Source organism: Saccopteryx leptura, chromosome 6, assembly GCF_036850995.1.
Source record: "Saccopteryx leptura isolate mSacLep1 chromosome 6, mSacLep1_pri_phased_curated, whole genome shotgun sequence".
Classification (NCBI taxonomy): domain Eukaryota; kingdom Metazoa; phylum Chordata; class Mammalia; order Chiroptera; family Emballonuridae; genus Saccopteryx; species Saccopteryx leptura.
In genome coordinates this window covers 2,784,770-2,799,171 of record NC_089508.1, presented here as the reverse complement: position 1 = coordinate 2,799,171, position 14,402 = coordinate 2,784,770, and the positions used below count along the sequence as shown (strand labels likewise).

The following is a 14,402-nucleotide window of genomic DNA, read 5'->3' as shown; positions in this document are numbered from 1 at the left end:
TCTGACTCTCTCTCTGTCCCTGTAAAAAAAAAAAAAATTGCCTGACCTGTGGTGGCGCAGTGGATAAAGCCTCGACCTGGAAACGCTGAGGTCGCCGGTTCAAAACCCTGGGCTTGCCTGGTCAAGGCACATATGGGAGTTGATGCTTCCTGCTCCTCCCTCCCCCTTCTCTCTCTCTCTCTCTCACTCTCTCTCCTCTCTAAAAATTAATAAAAAAAAAATAAAAAATAATAATAATAATTAAAAAAAATTTTTTCATTTATTGATTTTACAGAGAGAGGAGAACGGAGGTGGGTGAGAGTGAGAAGTAGCGATTCATAGTTGCTTTACTTTAGTTGTTCATTGCTTGCTTGTCATATGTGCCTGGACCAGGCAAGCTCAGGGTTTCAAACCAGTGACTTCAGTGTTCCAGGTTTATGGTCTACCCACTGTGCCACTATAGGCCAGGTCTAAAGTCACTTATTGAGTCTAATAATTTATTCATATACTATTTTAGGTTTTCTTTTATTTATTTACTTTAATATTTTATTGGCCCTGGCCGGTTGGCTCAGTGGTAGAGCGTCGGCCTGGCATGCGGAAGTCCCGGGTTCGATTCCCGGCCAGGGCACACAGGAGAGGCGCCCATCTGCCTCTCCACCCCTCCCCCTCTCCTTCCTCTCTGTCTCTCTCTTCCCCTCTCGCAGCCGAGGCAACATTGGAGCAAAAGATGGCCCGGGCGCTGGGGATGGCTCGTTGGCCTCTGCCCCAGGCGCTAGAGTGGCTCTGGTCGCGACAGAGCGACACCCCGGATGGGCAGAGCATCGCCCCCTGGTGGGCGTGCCAGGTGGTTCGCGGTCGGGCGCATGCGGGAGTCTGTCTGACTGCCTCCCCGTTTCCAACTTCAGAAAAATACAAAAAAAAAAAAATTAAAAAAATTTATTGACTTCATTGGGGTGACATCAGTTAATAAAATTACACAGGTTTCAGATGTGCATTAGGTTCTCAATGTATACATTCTGTCACGTGCAGATAATGACAGTTTCATTTCCCAAACTTTTTAATTCTTTCGTCTCTTATTTCTCATTTCTTCCTGCACTTACCAGGAGCTCCAGTGAAATCTTGAGTTAAAGCAGCAAAAGTGGGCGCCCTGTTTTTTCCTGACAGCAAAGGGATAGCTGGAAGCATTTTAACATTAAGGATGATAATGTTTTCTGCAGATTTGTGTAGATAATCTTAACAAACCAAGGAAGCTGCAATCTATTCCTAGTTTGCTGGGAAAATGTAATCAACTGTATTTCTGCATGTATGGTGTTCATATGATTTTTTTCTTCTTTATTCTGCTATTTAGGTGAAATATTACTTTTTATTACATTTATAGGGGTGACATTGGTTAATAAAATTATATAGGTTGTATAAGTGTACGATCTATGACACATCACCAATATATTATGTGCCCACCATATAAAGTCAAATCTTCAGTCATCATCTATTTGACACCCTTTACTACCCTTATAACCTTGCCCCTCTGTAAACCACCATACTGTTGTCAGTGTCTCTGAATTGTTTGTTTGTTTGCTTGTTTTTTGACAGAGACAGAGAGTCAGGGAGAGGGACAGACAGGAAGCGAGAAAGATGAGAAGCATCAATTCTTTGTTACAGCACCTTAGTTGTTCATTGAATGATTGAATGCTTTTTTTTTTATTTTATTTATTCATTTTAGAGAGGAGAGAGAAAGGGAGAGAGAGAAACAGAGAGGGAGAGAGAGAGGAGAGAGAGACAGAGAGAGAAGGTGGGGAGGAGCTGGAAGCATCAACTCCCATATGTGCCTTGACCAGGCAAGCCCAGGGTTTTGAACCGGCGACCTCAGCATTTCCAGGTCGACACTTTATCCACTGCGCCACCACAGGTCAGGCCTGAATGCTTTTTCATATGTGCCTTCACAGTGTTGGATGGGGCTACAGCAGAGCGAGTAACCCCTTGCTCAAGCCAGTGACCCCACGCTCAAGCTGGTGAACCCTTGCTCAAGCCGGATGAGCCACACTCAAGTTGGCAACCTCAGGGTTTTTTTTTTTTTGTTTTGTTTTGTTTTTAATTATTTATTTATTTAAATTTTTTCTTTACAGGGACAGAGATAGTCAGAGAGAGGGATAGATAGGGACAGATAGACAGGATCGGAGAGAGATGAGAAGCATCAATTATCAGTTTTTCGTTGTGGCTCCTTAGTTTATTGATTGCTTTCTCATATGTGCCTTGACCGCGGGCCTTCAGCAGACCGAGTAACCCCTTGCTTGAGCCAGCGATCTTGGGTCTAAGCTGGTGAGCATTTTTTATTTTGCTGAAGCCAGATGAGCCCGCACTCAAGCTGGCAACCTCGGGGTCTCGAACCTGGGTCCTCGGCATCCCAGTTCAACGCTCTACCACTGCGCCACCGCCTGGTCAGGCAACCTCAGGGTTTCGAACCTGGGTCTTCTGCGTCCCAGTCCATGCTCTAGCCATTGCGCCACTGCCTGGTCAGGCTTTAAGTGTATTTCTATAAAGTTCTTTAGAATATGCTTTACTACCATTTTCATGTCTTGAGGATCTCTAGTAGTTTTTTTTTTTGTTTTTTTTTATGCTTGACATTGTTATCTGTGTGACTCTTGGTCTCATCAGAGCTGAGCCTTATAGCTTCGACTATTTGTTTTGTTAATATTTCCTCTCCATTATTTCCTTTCTTCTGCTTTCTTTGGATTTAGTTTACAGTTCCGTTTCCAGCTTCCTGAGGTGCTTGCTAATGTCATGGATTTTTGGCCCTTCCTCTTGTCTGAAAGAATTTGCATAGGCCCTGGCTGGTTGGCTCAGTGGATGAAGTATCACCCGGGTGTGCCGAGGTCGCGGTTTCAATCAATGAGTACTCATAAGTGGAACTACTAAGTGGAATGAGTTGATTCTTCTCTCTCTCTCTCTCACTCCCTTCCTCTCTCTTTCTGTCTTTTTCAAGTCAATGAAAAAACATTTTTATAATTAAAAATAATTTTCATAAAATAAAAAATGCATTCTTTGTCAACTTGTTAAAACCACTTGTAAAACTATTTCAGATTTTTAAATGGTTTTAGAGCTATTCATTTTCTTTTGTGTGTGTGACAGAGACAGAGAGAGGGAAAGATAGGGACAGACAGACATGAACGGAGAGAGATGAGAAGCATCAATTCTTCATTGCAGTACCTTAATTGTTCATTGATTGCTTTCTCATATGTGCCTTGACCAGGGGGCTCCAGCAGACCAGGTGACTGCTTGCTTGAGCCAGTGACCTTGGGCTCAAGCTGGTGAGCCTTTCTCAAGCCAGATGAGCCATACTCAAGCCGGCGACCTCGGGGTTTCATACCTGGGTCCTTCGCGTCCCAGTCTGATGCTCTATCCACTGCACTACCGCCTGGTCAGGCTATAGCTATTTATTTTCTACTTCTTCTTGGGTTGTTATAATGGTATAGTTTTCAAGAAATTAATCAGTTTTGTATATGCTTTCAAAATATTGACACAAATTTGTTGATAATATTCCCTTATCTTTTACGCCTCTGCAAAATTTATACTCATGTCTTTCTTTATATTTTCCAGTGGTTTGTTCATGCTTCCTCTCCTTTACTCTTAGTCAGGCTAGGGCTTTACCTTTTTTTTTTTAATTTATATTTTTAAATTTTTTTTTTTTTTTTTTCATTTTTCTGAAGCTTTGAAACAGGGAGAGACAGTCAGACAGACTCCTGCATGCGCCCGACCGGGATCCACCCAGCACGCCCACCATGGGGCAACGCTCTGCCCACCAGGGGGCGATGCTCTGCCCATCCTGGGCGTCGCCATGTTGCGACCAGAGCCACTCTAGCGCCTGAGGCAGAGGCCACAGAGCCATCCCCAGCGCCCGGGCCATCTTTGCTCCAATGGAGCCCTGGCTGCAGGAGGGGAAGAGAGAGACAGAGAGGAAGGCGCGGCGGAGGGGTGGAGAAGCAAATGGGTGCTTCTCCTGTGTGCCCTGGCCGGGAATCGAACCCGGGTCCTCCGCACGCTAGGCCGACGCTCTACCGCTGAGCCAACCGGCCAGGGCTATATTTTTAAATTTTTATTTATTTATTTTAGAGAGGTGGGGGAAGAGAGAGAGACAGAAAGAGAGAGAGAGAGAAGGGCAGGGGGAGGAGCAGGAAGCACTAACTCCCATATGTGCCTTGGCTAGGCGAGCCTAGGGCTTTGAACCAGTGACCTCAGCGTCCCAGGTCAACACTTTATCCACTGCGCCACCACAGGTCAGGCAGGGCTTTACCTTTTTAAGTAGTTTCTTCAAATAACTATTTCTTGGCTTTGTTGATCTCTCTTTATCTTTGTTCTCTAAAATTTTTTAAGACTTTATTTATTTTAGAGAGGAGAGAGAGAGAGAGAACGGGAGAGGAGCAGGAAGTATCAATTTCCATATGTGCCTTGACCAGGCAAGCCCAGGGTTTTGAACTAGTGATCTCAGTGTTCCAAGTCGACGCTTTATCCACTGCACCACCACAGGTCAGGCTTTGTTCTCTCTTTCATGACTTTCTGCTTTCATGTTCTTTTTACTTTCTTTGGGTATATGGGTTTTTTTTCTAACTCTATATTATTAAAATATAGCTCATTAGTTGTTTTTTTACATATAGGACTATAATTTCCTCTCTAAATACTATTTTCATTGTATCCCACAAGTTTTGATGTGTGAAATTTTTATTACCATTCAATTCTACATTTTCCCTCTTGATTTCTTTGACCTATAAATTATCCAGGTATATAATTTTGTTTTTAGGAAACTTTAGGAAGTTTTGGGGTTTTGTTGTGTTTGTATATCTGCCTGCCTTAGTTTTACATTCAAGAGTCTTCTTTAATAGAATCTCTTTTGGGCTTCTCTGGCTACAGAAACTAGTCCCTGCTTATTAATATTCAAGCACATCAATTATTCATCCAAGCTTAGACACATTACATACTCCGAGTCATTCTGGCTCCTGCCCTCTTTTTGAAAGGAGGCTTTGAGTCCGGCAGCCCCACGGGGAGGGCGTGTAGGTGGGACTCAGGGCTGACTCAGAAGGCCAAATCCTGGACAGCTCATGTCTGAGGCCGCATCTGCCGGAACAGAATCCTGTTCTAACAACGCGCTGGGCTCCGTGCTACCTCGTCATGCCCAGCTCCTGAGCAGTCTTCATGGAGTCAGGGCTTTATCAGGATGAGAGACTAGAACTTTGAGGGTTTTGCTCTTTCAGTTCTGCTCTTCTCTTTGACCTGGAATTATACTGGCAGCAAATATTTTCCAAGTGCAATCCTGACAACCGCCTTCCCATCTGATGTATGCTGGGGAATATAATGTACCGTCCAAACCACTGTGACTAGCAGATGGGTAAATGGAGGTCAGGGTGGGCAGGAAGAGTCTTAGGGTCTTAGACAAGATCGTTCAGCCAGCCAGGGGCCAGGGTCGGGGTTCAGCTTCCCATATGGAATTTTTAGTGAGGAACAGAAAGGTGTTGGGTCAGCCGTTAATTATTATGCCCTAGTGCACTAACTTCAAGATACAAGTAAGCCCACTACCAGCAAGTAAGAATTATCCTCCTTTCCTTCAAAACCATAATAATAGCCAATATAAACCACCCACACAATTAGCTACACTTTGTTTACTTGTCACTTCCAGTTGGTGATCTTGGGCAAGTTAGTTAGTCCCACTTAAGCCCAAGTATAGTAGGCTGAACTCTGAGATACCTTAGAATCTGTGGATGTGACCTTAAATGTGATCACCTTGCAGATGTGATTATGTTAAGGGTATTGGGCAGGGGTCCCCAAATCTATGGCCCACAGGCCCCCGAGACCATTTATCCAGCCCCCGTTGCACTTCCGGAAGGAGAACCTCTTTCATTGGTGGTCAGTGAGAGGAGCATAGTTCCCACTGAAATACTGGTCAGTTTGTTGATTTAAATTTACTTGTTCTTTATTTTAAATATTGTATTTGTTCCCATTTTGTTTTTTTACTTTAAAATAAGATATGTGCAGTGTGCATAGGGATTTGTTCATAGTTTTTTTTTCTAGTCCAGCCCTCCAGTAGTCTGAGGGACAGTGAACTGGCCCCCTGTGTAAAAAGTTTGGGGGTCCCTGGTCTTGGGTCTTGAAATGGGGAGGTTATCCTGAATTATCCCAGGGGCCCTAACTGCCACACAATTGTGCTGATAAAGGAAAGGCAGAGGGAGGTTAGACAGTCACACTGACAGAAAAGGAGACAGCAATGTGAAGAAATGAATTGTTGCAGCCACCAGAAGCTGGAAGAGGCCGGAAGCAGACCCTCCCCTAAAGCCTCCCGAGGGAGTATGGCACTGCTGAAAACAGACATGGTTGTTTCTTTGTTTTTTATTCAGTGAGAGGAGGGAATGCAGAGAGACAGATTCTTGCATGTACCCCGACCGGGATCCACTGGGCAAGCCCAATAGGGGGGATGCTCTGCCCATCTGGGGCGTTGCTCTGTTGCTCAGCAACCAAACTCTTCTTAGCATCTGAGGCGGAGACCATGGAGCCATCCTCAGTGCCCAGGGCCAACTCGCTCCAATTGAGTCATGGCTGCGGCAGAGGGAGAGAGAGAGAGAGAGAGAGAGAGAGAGGAAGGGGTAGAGCAGCAGATGGGCACCTCTCCTATGCGCCCTGACCAGGAAACAAACCCAGGACAACCAGGTCCGATGCTCCACCATTGAGCCAATTGGCCAGGGCCAGACTTAGGTTGTTTTAAGCCTCATAGTCTGTGATAATTGGTCACAGTAGCCATAGGAAACTGACATGCTGAGACCAGGGAGAATGCCGCTGTGGGGCACCATGGAAGATGCTGCACACCAATCCCCATGGAGAATTCACAGCTCCTGTTCTTTACAGTTGGCTCTGGGGTTCTCTCCATCGAGACATAGCTGGTACCTGCTCCCCCAACCAGAACGACAATCCCTGTGAGCAGCCCAGGCCTGACAAGCCCCAGGCCTTTCAAATTCCTACATCGTCAGAGCTAGAAATGATGTTGGGCCTCTCCAGTACCTCTCTACCAAATAAGTCCCCATCCTCAGCTTCCTCCTGGTCAGCTGAGGGGTTAACGACATAAGCAAACTGTGAGGCTTCTTCCAGCGCTGACTAATTCATTTTCATTGTCTCATTCCCCAGATTTAGGTGTACCAGATTCTTTCAAATCCACTGGTGATCTGGGAAAGGACACCCGCCTTGCTTGTTTGCTGACACTCTCCAGACCCAATATGGACTCCAGGGCACAGAAGCTGGAGTTATGGGCCTGTAGCCAATACTGGGTGTCAGCATTTACCAGCTGGGAAAGCTTGGTAAACTTTTTCACCTTTATGAGTATCAGTTTTCTCATCTGTGAAATGGGAACTCATTGCAGGAGAGGCCAGGGAGATAATAGGGAAGCCAGGCTGGCCATTGTGCCTTCTTAGATGTACGGACAGTTGAGGGAGGGTGAGGCCAAGAATGCCCATAGGAGGGGACAACCTGAGAGCTCTGCCCCCTGACATGTTGGGGAACAGCCTGGGGGTTGGAATCTGGAATGGATTTCATATTTCCCTGAGCCGCCAAGCTTCTTGGCATACTTGGGGCACACCTGACCCAGTTCTAACATTTCCACTGCCCTCAGGCCTCATGACCCCAGGTACCCACAGTAAACTACACCCCTTCTCAGACTCAGTGGCTTTCTTCATTTTCAGTGTTCAGCTCTCTGTCTGCTGTATATCAGTCATGCAACAACAACAACACACACACATACACACAGGAATGGCTTCTGGGTCCCAGTAGTTCCCACATACTCTGGCAGCAAGGGAGTTGTGCTTGTGTGTCCTGTGGTGGCCAAGCTGAAGCAAGTCTTTCCACCCCTGTCCAACTGGTGCCAAGAGCACAGGCACAGCGGCCAGGAAATCTGACCACTGTACACGATGGCACTGGTTAGGAATGTCCTGCATACAGGTCTGGGGCTAGGGAGGTCAGGGCCCCATCTGGTTCTGCTGCTAACTGTGCCACTTCAGATAAGCTCTTCACCTCTTTGAGGGTCAGTCCCTCCACTGTCCTAAAGCAGCAATGGTAGGACTGCATTATCTTCAGCTCTGACATCCGGGGCTGACCTTTTTTCTTGACATGACAGAGCTCTACCTATGCACATACATAGCTTCGTATATTTTGTTACATCTTTTCAGTTTCAGCAGCCTGACATAGAACTGATTCTAACATGAAGATAAGAAACAAAGAATATGGAAAAGGACAGAAGGCATTCCAAGAAGAACTTCCAGATCTTGCCCTTCCATTCCTTCCAGACCATAGATCCGTAGATGGACATAATTCAGTCAGAGGGTCCTTCAGGCAGAACACTTTGCTTTTTCTTTTCTTTTCTCCTGCTTCTCTTCTTCCTCCTCCTTTCTTTTGCATGTAACAGGGACACCTTGCCTCCCAATCCTGGCTCTCCATAGTACCATGATGTCATTTGACAGAAGAGCAATGAAAAGTTCAAAGTGTTTCTTTAATGCTAGTCTTTATGAAAACCAGAAGCACCTTGAGTGAACACATGTCAGCTTAATTTCCTACCTTTTGGCATTCACTGACTCATTATTTAATGTGTGGCTTCAGTTAGAAACTGTCTAGGTGGAAACCTCATTCCCCAGTACTTCTGCTCAAGGTTAACATCCTTTTATGGGTCCTGTGGGTGTTTTCCAGTTGACCTAATTGACATTTCTGTCATTGGGATGCAGACAGAGGCGATTAAGGTCGATTGAGGCCCTGGGAGCAGAAGAAAATATTGGGCCCCTTACCTTAGAAAAAAGTGTAAAGTTGGGGTTTTCCGGAGCCCTTCAGAAGTCGGAGCCCAGAGTGCGCACCTGGTGCGCCCGCCGTTAAATCTGCCTCTGGATGCAGAACCAACTGCCATGCCGTGTCCAAACCTGACTTGGCTCCTGCCTACTCCTCCAAGCTCAATTCTAGTTCTCTTGACATTTATGCAAACCTGCCATGTTTTCCTCATCTTAGTGCCCCTCTATAGGCCATCCTTATGCTTGGATTGCCCTTCCATCCCTCCTTACCTGGCTAATTCTACTCATGTTTTCAGACTCAGCATAAACACCTCTCTTCAGGAACTTTCCCTGACCCAACCCAAGTTGGGCCAAATGCTGCTGCTGGGCTCCCAAAATATTGTGTCAGCCCACATTTCAGTTATGTTGAATGACACATACACTTTATGAGAATTCAACCATTTCTGCTTGGCAAAATAAGGGGAAAGACAATACATTTTATTTTATTTTTTTATTTTTATTTTTTGTTTTTTTTTATAATTGATTTTTTTATTTATTTATTTTTATTTATTTTTTTATTTTTATTCATTTTAGAGAGGAGAGGGAGAGATAGAGAGAGAAGAGAGACAGAGAGAGAGAAGGGGGGGAGGAGCTGGAAGCATCAACTCCCATATGTGCCTTGACCAGGCAAGCCCAGGGTTTCGAACCGGCGACCTCAGCATTTCCAGGTCCACGCTTTATCCACTGCGCCACCACAGGTCAGGCTCGACAATACATTTTAAACATTATTATTATTGTTTTTTTTTTTGAGAGAGAGAAGCATCAACTCATTGCTCCACTTAGTTGTGCACTGATTGCTTCTCAAACTTGGCCTTGACCATGGATCAAACTGGTGACCTCCCATTCAAGTTGCAACCCTGGGATTGAGCCATAGACCTCAGCATACCTCACTATACCACCAGTGATCAGGCAAAACAATAACATTTTAAACAGGACTGCCCTGGGCCTGGTGAAACTTGCCAGAGAGGGTGAGATGGAAGCCTCACGTGCATCTTCTCACATGGTTTTAAATTGGGAGCATGTCCCTTTTTGGCATGATTCTGGTGTTTAAAGACATAAATGTTTCACAGAGCAGGAAACGTCCTAGATGTAGCAGGACAGTTCACATGCTGGGGGACAAAAGAGAAAAAAAATAATAGAAAAAGCAGAACATACCGATTACAAGGCCTTATCTGTCAGGAAAGTTTTAGGATATGGGTTCAAATCCCAGCTCTGCAGTTAACCAACTTGGGTACTTTGGTCAAGTCACTGAATCTAGACTTCAGGTCTCAAGGTATTGCCTGCCCATTTTATAAGGTTACCCTGAGGCTCAAATGCAGTAACAAACGTAATGGACCCACAAGGTAGACTCAACAACAGTTCCTGTTTTCCAACCTATACCCATCTCCTTCCTCAGAACCCTGCATCAATGGACTCCATCACCGCTGGCCAGGCTCTGGGCAGTACCACAGGACACATGCAGAGAAGAGAGGACAAGGAAGGCTTCCAGGGAAGGTAGCATTTCCAATGTCCCGGACTGCAAGCGTCCACCGAGCTCAGTCGCACGCTAGGACCCAGGGATGCTTCCAGCCCTACAGCAGATACACGCTGGTGTATTAGAAATCCCTTGGGTGCTTTTAGCACCTTGTCCCTGGGGGTTTCCAGGGCTTTGCTTCTGCTCCCTTCCGCCCCCGTCAACCCCCTTATAGCACTCTTCCTTCTGGATGGCATTTAGCTGGGTAGAATCCATCTTCCTCCTGACAGCAAGCTCCTCGAGAGCAGGACGTGCCTGGTGCCATCCGGGTGCCAAGCCTAGCCCGGCTGCCCAGAGTTGGGGCAGGAAGGGTGATTGAATCCTCAACTTCCAGTCATCGTTAATGTGGCAAGAGCCCGGCTCTTCTCCGCATCTCCAACCCTGTAATTGCTGCCGTGGCTCGATTCGGTGCAGGGCGGTCCGGGACACAACATCAGGTTTTGCACAGAGCAAGGGACTGGATCAACACTGTAAATGCCAACCCAGCAATGGGAGTCAGGCCGCCGCCTATGGCCGTTTGCCGGTTCTTTCGGGGGTGCCCTAGTGCTCCGAGCGCTGGCAACCCGCTGCCTCTGTCACCCGCCGGGACCCGCCAAAAGGTCCGGGCCTTGGGCACCGCCCCCTGTGCTGGGGATAGAACCAAGTCGCCCCTAGCAACAGCAGCCGGACCGGCTTTCTCGGCCGCGCTGATTGGCCGAACTCCAGGAGGGCGGCAGTGTCGTCACTTCCGGCATCCGGAGTCAGCAGAGGAAGCTATCGGGCGGCCATCTTGGGTCCGTGGGGCTCGGAGTTTCCAGGAGAGGCGGCGGCGGCTGCGGCCACCGGGCGGAGGCTGAGGCGGAAGGCGAGCCTGAGGGAGAAAAGCAGTCAGACGCAGGCGCCACCTCCGCAGACCCCTCCATGGTCGGTGCCCGCAGCCCGCGGCGGCCTGTCTTGCGCTCCACCTCCTTCTTATCCTCCTCCGCCTTCTCTTCAGGGGCCGCCGGCGGCGCTGTGTGGAGGCCCCAGCTCTGAAACCCGCGGAGCGACGGGCTCAGGAGGAGGCGAGGGGCCCGGGCCCGCGGAGCGCCCTGAGGCGCCGGGACGTCGGCGGGCCGCCCCGCAGCCCGCCGCCGCCGGCCCGCCCCCGCCGTGCGCGGGGGCTCCTCGGCGCGGCCGCCGGGGCCGGGGGAGCATGAGCCCCGGACCCCGCCGGGGGACGGCCCGCGCCCGGCCGGGGATCTAGACGGCCGTGGGGGAGGGGAGCCACCTTCCCGCGGCGCTGCTCCGGAGCTGCCGGCCGCCTGAGGACGCCGCCGCGGGCCCCTGCGGCCGCGCTCTTCCGTTCCCCCCGGCGGCGCCGTGCAGAAGCGAAGCGAAGGAAGATGTCTACGCGGACTCCGTTGCCCACGGTGAATGAACGGGACACTGAGAACGTAAGTGGCCCCGCGCATCCGTCCCGTTGCGTCCCGGCTCGGAGCGCCCGCTTCCTGGGCAGGACCCGGGAAGTGCGCTCGCTAGCCGGCGGCGGGCTCTGCGGGGCTCGGCGCCGGCTCTGCCCGCGCTCCTGCTCGCTCGGGGCGGTCGGGCGGCAGGCCTGGCCGCAGGGCCGCCCAGGGGGGTTGGCCGGACGAGTGGACTGGCTCGCACGTGGGCTGGAGCTGAGCTCGGCGGGGTTCTGGGGGCACCGCGCGGGGAGGCGGGTAGCGCGCGCGCATCCGTGCGTCTAGAGAAGGAGCCTTGAGTTTTGCCCGCTACACCTTCTTTGTAAAACGCCAGCGACAGCGTTTGGAGGGAACGACAGCTGGTAGTAGACGCTCTGTCGGGGACGTGTTGCCGCCGCACGGGTGCTTTCTGAACTCTTCTGTAGAAAGAAACTTCGCCGCACTTGCCCTGTGCGTGCTGTGAGGTCATCCCTGGCAAGCGAGCGCCATCCATCACCGAGGAAGCGCTTCCTTGCTCTGCCCGTGTCCGTGGTTTCAAGTGAGACCTGAGACGCGGTGGGCCGGTGGGGTCCACTTGTGTGCTGGACGGCCCCCAGGTGGTGTCATTTGTGTGTGGTAGCCTGGTCGCCAGCTCCCGTGGAAGTGTGTGACTGTGGAGTGCGCGGCCAGCGCACCACGCAGGTAGTGCGGTGGGGGCCGCTCCTCCTCTACCTGAGACTGATAAGAAAATTACACAGAGAAGAAGCTGAAAGCCGTAGACTAGGTGAGCTAGTACTCTCGTTTTCTCATAGACCTTTTGAACCTGTTTTTGACTTTATCAACCTGTTCTTTCACTACCCTTTGTGGAGCAAGCAAAAAAGTGATATGATTAACTTGCGTCATTGGCTTGTACTCAGAAGCAGAATCTTACATTGGGCCAGAGCAGGTGCTCCATACTTGCTAAATAAAATGAAGCCAAAAACTGTCATAGCAGATGTGTGATAATGAAGGATTTATCACCCAATTGTTCTTTACCTGGTTATCTGGTGAATTTGTGGAATATCTGTTTTTGTTTGTCATTAGAAACTACTAACTTTATTCTTAAAAATGCAGTGTAAGATCTGGAGAGTGCCTTTATTCTCATGGAATGTATTTAAAATTGAATTTTTTATAGTGTTATAATCAGAGGTTTGTAGCACATCATGTGTTAATTTATCATGCCCTATTCCATTTTAAAAATTTTTTAGTTTATTTATTTATTTACAGGGACAGAGAGTCAGAGAGAGGGACAGATAGGGACAGACAGACAGGAACGGAGAGAGATGAGAAGCATCAATTATCAGTTTTTCATTGCGACACCTTAGTTGTTCATTGATTGCTCTCTCATATGTGCCTTGACCGTGGGCCTTCAGCAGACCGAGTAACCCCTTGCTGGAGCCAGCGACCTTGGGTCCAAGCTGGTGAGCTTTGCTCAAGCCAGATGAGCCCTTGCTCAAGCTGGCGACCTCGGGGTCTCGAACCTGGGTCCTTCCGCATCCCAGTCCGACGCTCTATCCACTGCGCCACCACCTGGTCAGGCAACAGAGTTGGGTGTCTTTTACAGTGTGGTGCCCTTGTGTCAGTGTTACACATCTGGCGTATACCATATTGTTTACCTACTATTACTGAACCACTGCTAAATATTAGACTTCTTGCCAATTCAGTAGTGGGGGTATAGGAATGAATGGGAGCTCTCAGTCTTCTGAGCAGCTAGCTCATTTGCTAAAGTCAGGTTTATTGAGATAGAACATTCATTCTTATGTACAGTTTGATTAGTTTTTTTGACAAATGTATAGCCATGTAACTACCATCACAGTCAAGATATAGGATTTTTGTTATCCCAAAAGGTCCCTTATAACCCTTTATAGTCAGTCCCCTCTCCCTTTCCCTAGCCTGGCAACCACTTATATGTTACTTGTCCCAATAGTTTTCCCTTTTCTAGAATGTTATATAGATGATGTCAAAGTACAGTATGTTACCTTGTGTCTGGCATCTCTTTTGAGGTTGATACACATTTGTGTGTGTGCCAGTGGTTTGTCGTTTGGATGTACCACAGTTTTTTAAAATCCATTCACCAGTTGACAGACGTTTAGCTAGAACAGCTTTGTCTTTTTTTTTTTTTTAAGCAAGAGACAGAAAGAGGGACAGAGGAACAGGCAGGAAGGGAGAGAGATGAGAAGCATCAATTCTTCGTTGCAGCACCTTAGTTCATTGATTGTCTTCTAATATGTGCCTTGACGGTGAGGAGGAGGGGCTACATCAGAGCAAGTGACCCCTTGCCCGAGCCAGTGACCATGGGGTCATGTCCGTGATCCCATGCTCAAGCTGGTGAGCCTGCGCTCAAGACAGCAGGCAAGGCAACCTCGGGATTTTAAACCTGGGTCCTCTGCGTCCCAGGCCACCGCCTGCTAATGCAAGTTAATCTGGTTTGTTTTTTTTTTTTAATTTTTTTAATTTTTAACTTTATTTAGTTTTTTTAGAGAGAGAGAGAAAGCGAAAGAGAGAGAGAGAAGGGGGATGAGCAGAAAGCATCAATTCCCATATGTGCCTTGACCAGGCAATCCCAGGGTTTTGAACCAGTGACCTCAGCATTCCCAGGTCGACACTTTATCCACTGTGCCACCACAG

The 14,402-nt window shown here is 48.3% G+C and overlaps 1 protein-coding gene and 1 non-coding gene across 5 annotated transcripts in view; both read left to right on the top strand.

Annotated features, from left to right (window-relative positions):
- The first annotated feature begins 531 nt into the window (after positions 1-531).
- TRNAA-GGC (transfer RNA alanine (anticodon GGC)) lies at positions 532-607 on the top strand. The gene has a single exon. It is a non-coding gene; the product is annotated as a tRNA-Ala (tRNA).
- Positions 608-11,063: 10,456 nt separating this feature from the next.
- Positions 11,064-14,402, top strand: part of MARK3 (microtubule affinity regulating kinase 3) — a 109,465-nt gene continuing 106,126 nt past the window's right edge. For all 4 annotated transcript variants that reach the window (XM_066344059.1, XM_066344058.1, XM_066344057.1 and 1 more), the window contains exon 1: positions 11,064-11,747. In XM_066344059.1, coding sequence (XP_066200156.1) covers positions 11,697-11,747 — 51 coding nt within the window. In that variant the 5' untranslated portion in view covers positions 11,064-11,696. The remainder of the gene's footprint in view (positions 11,748-14,402) is intronic.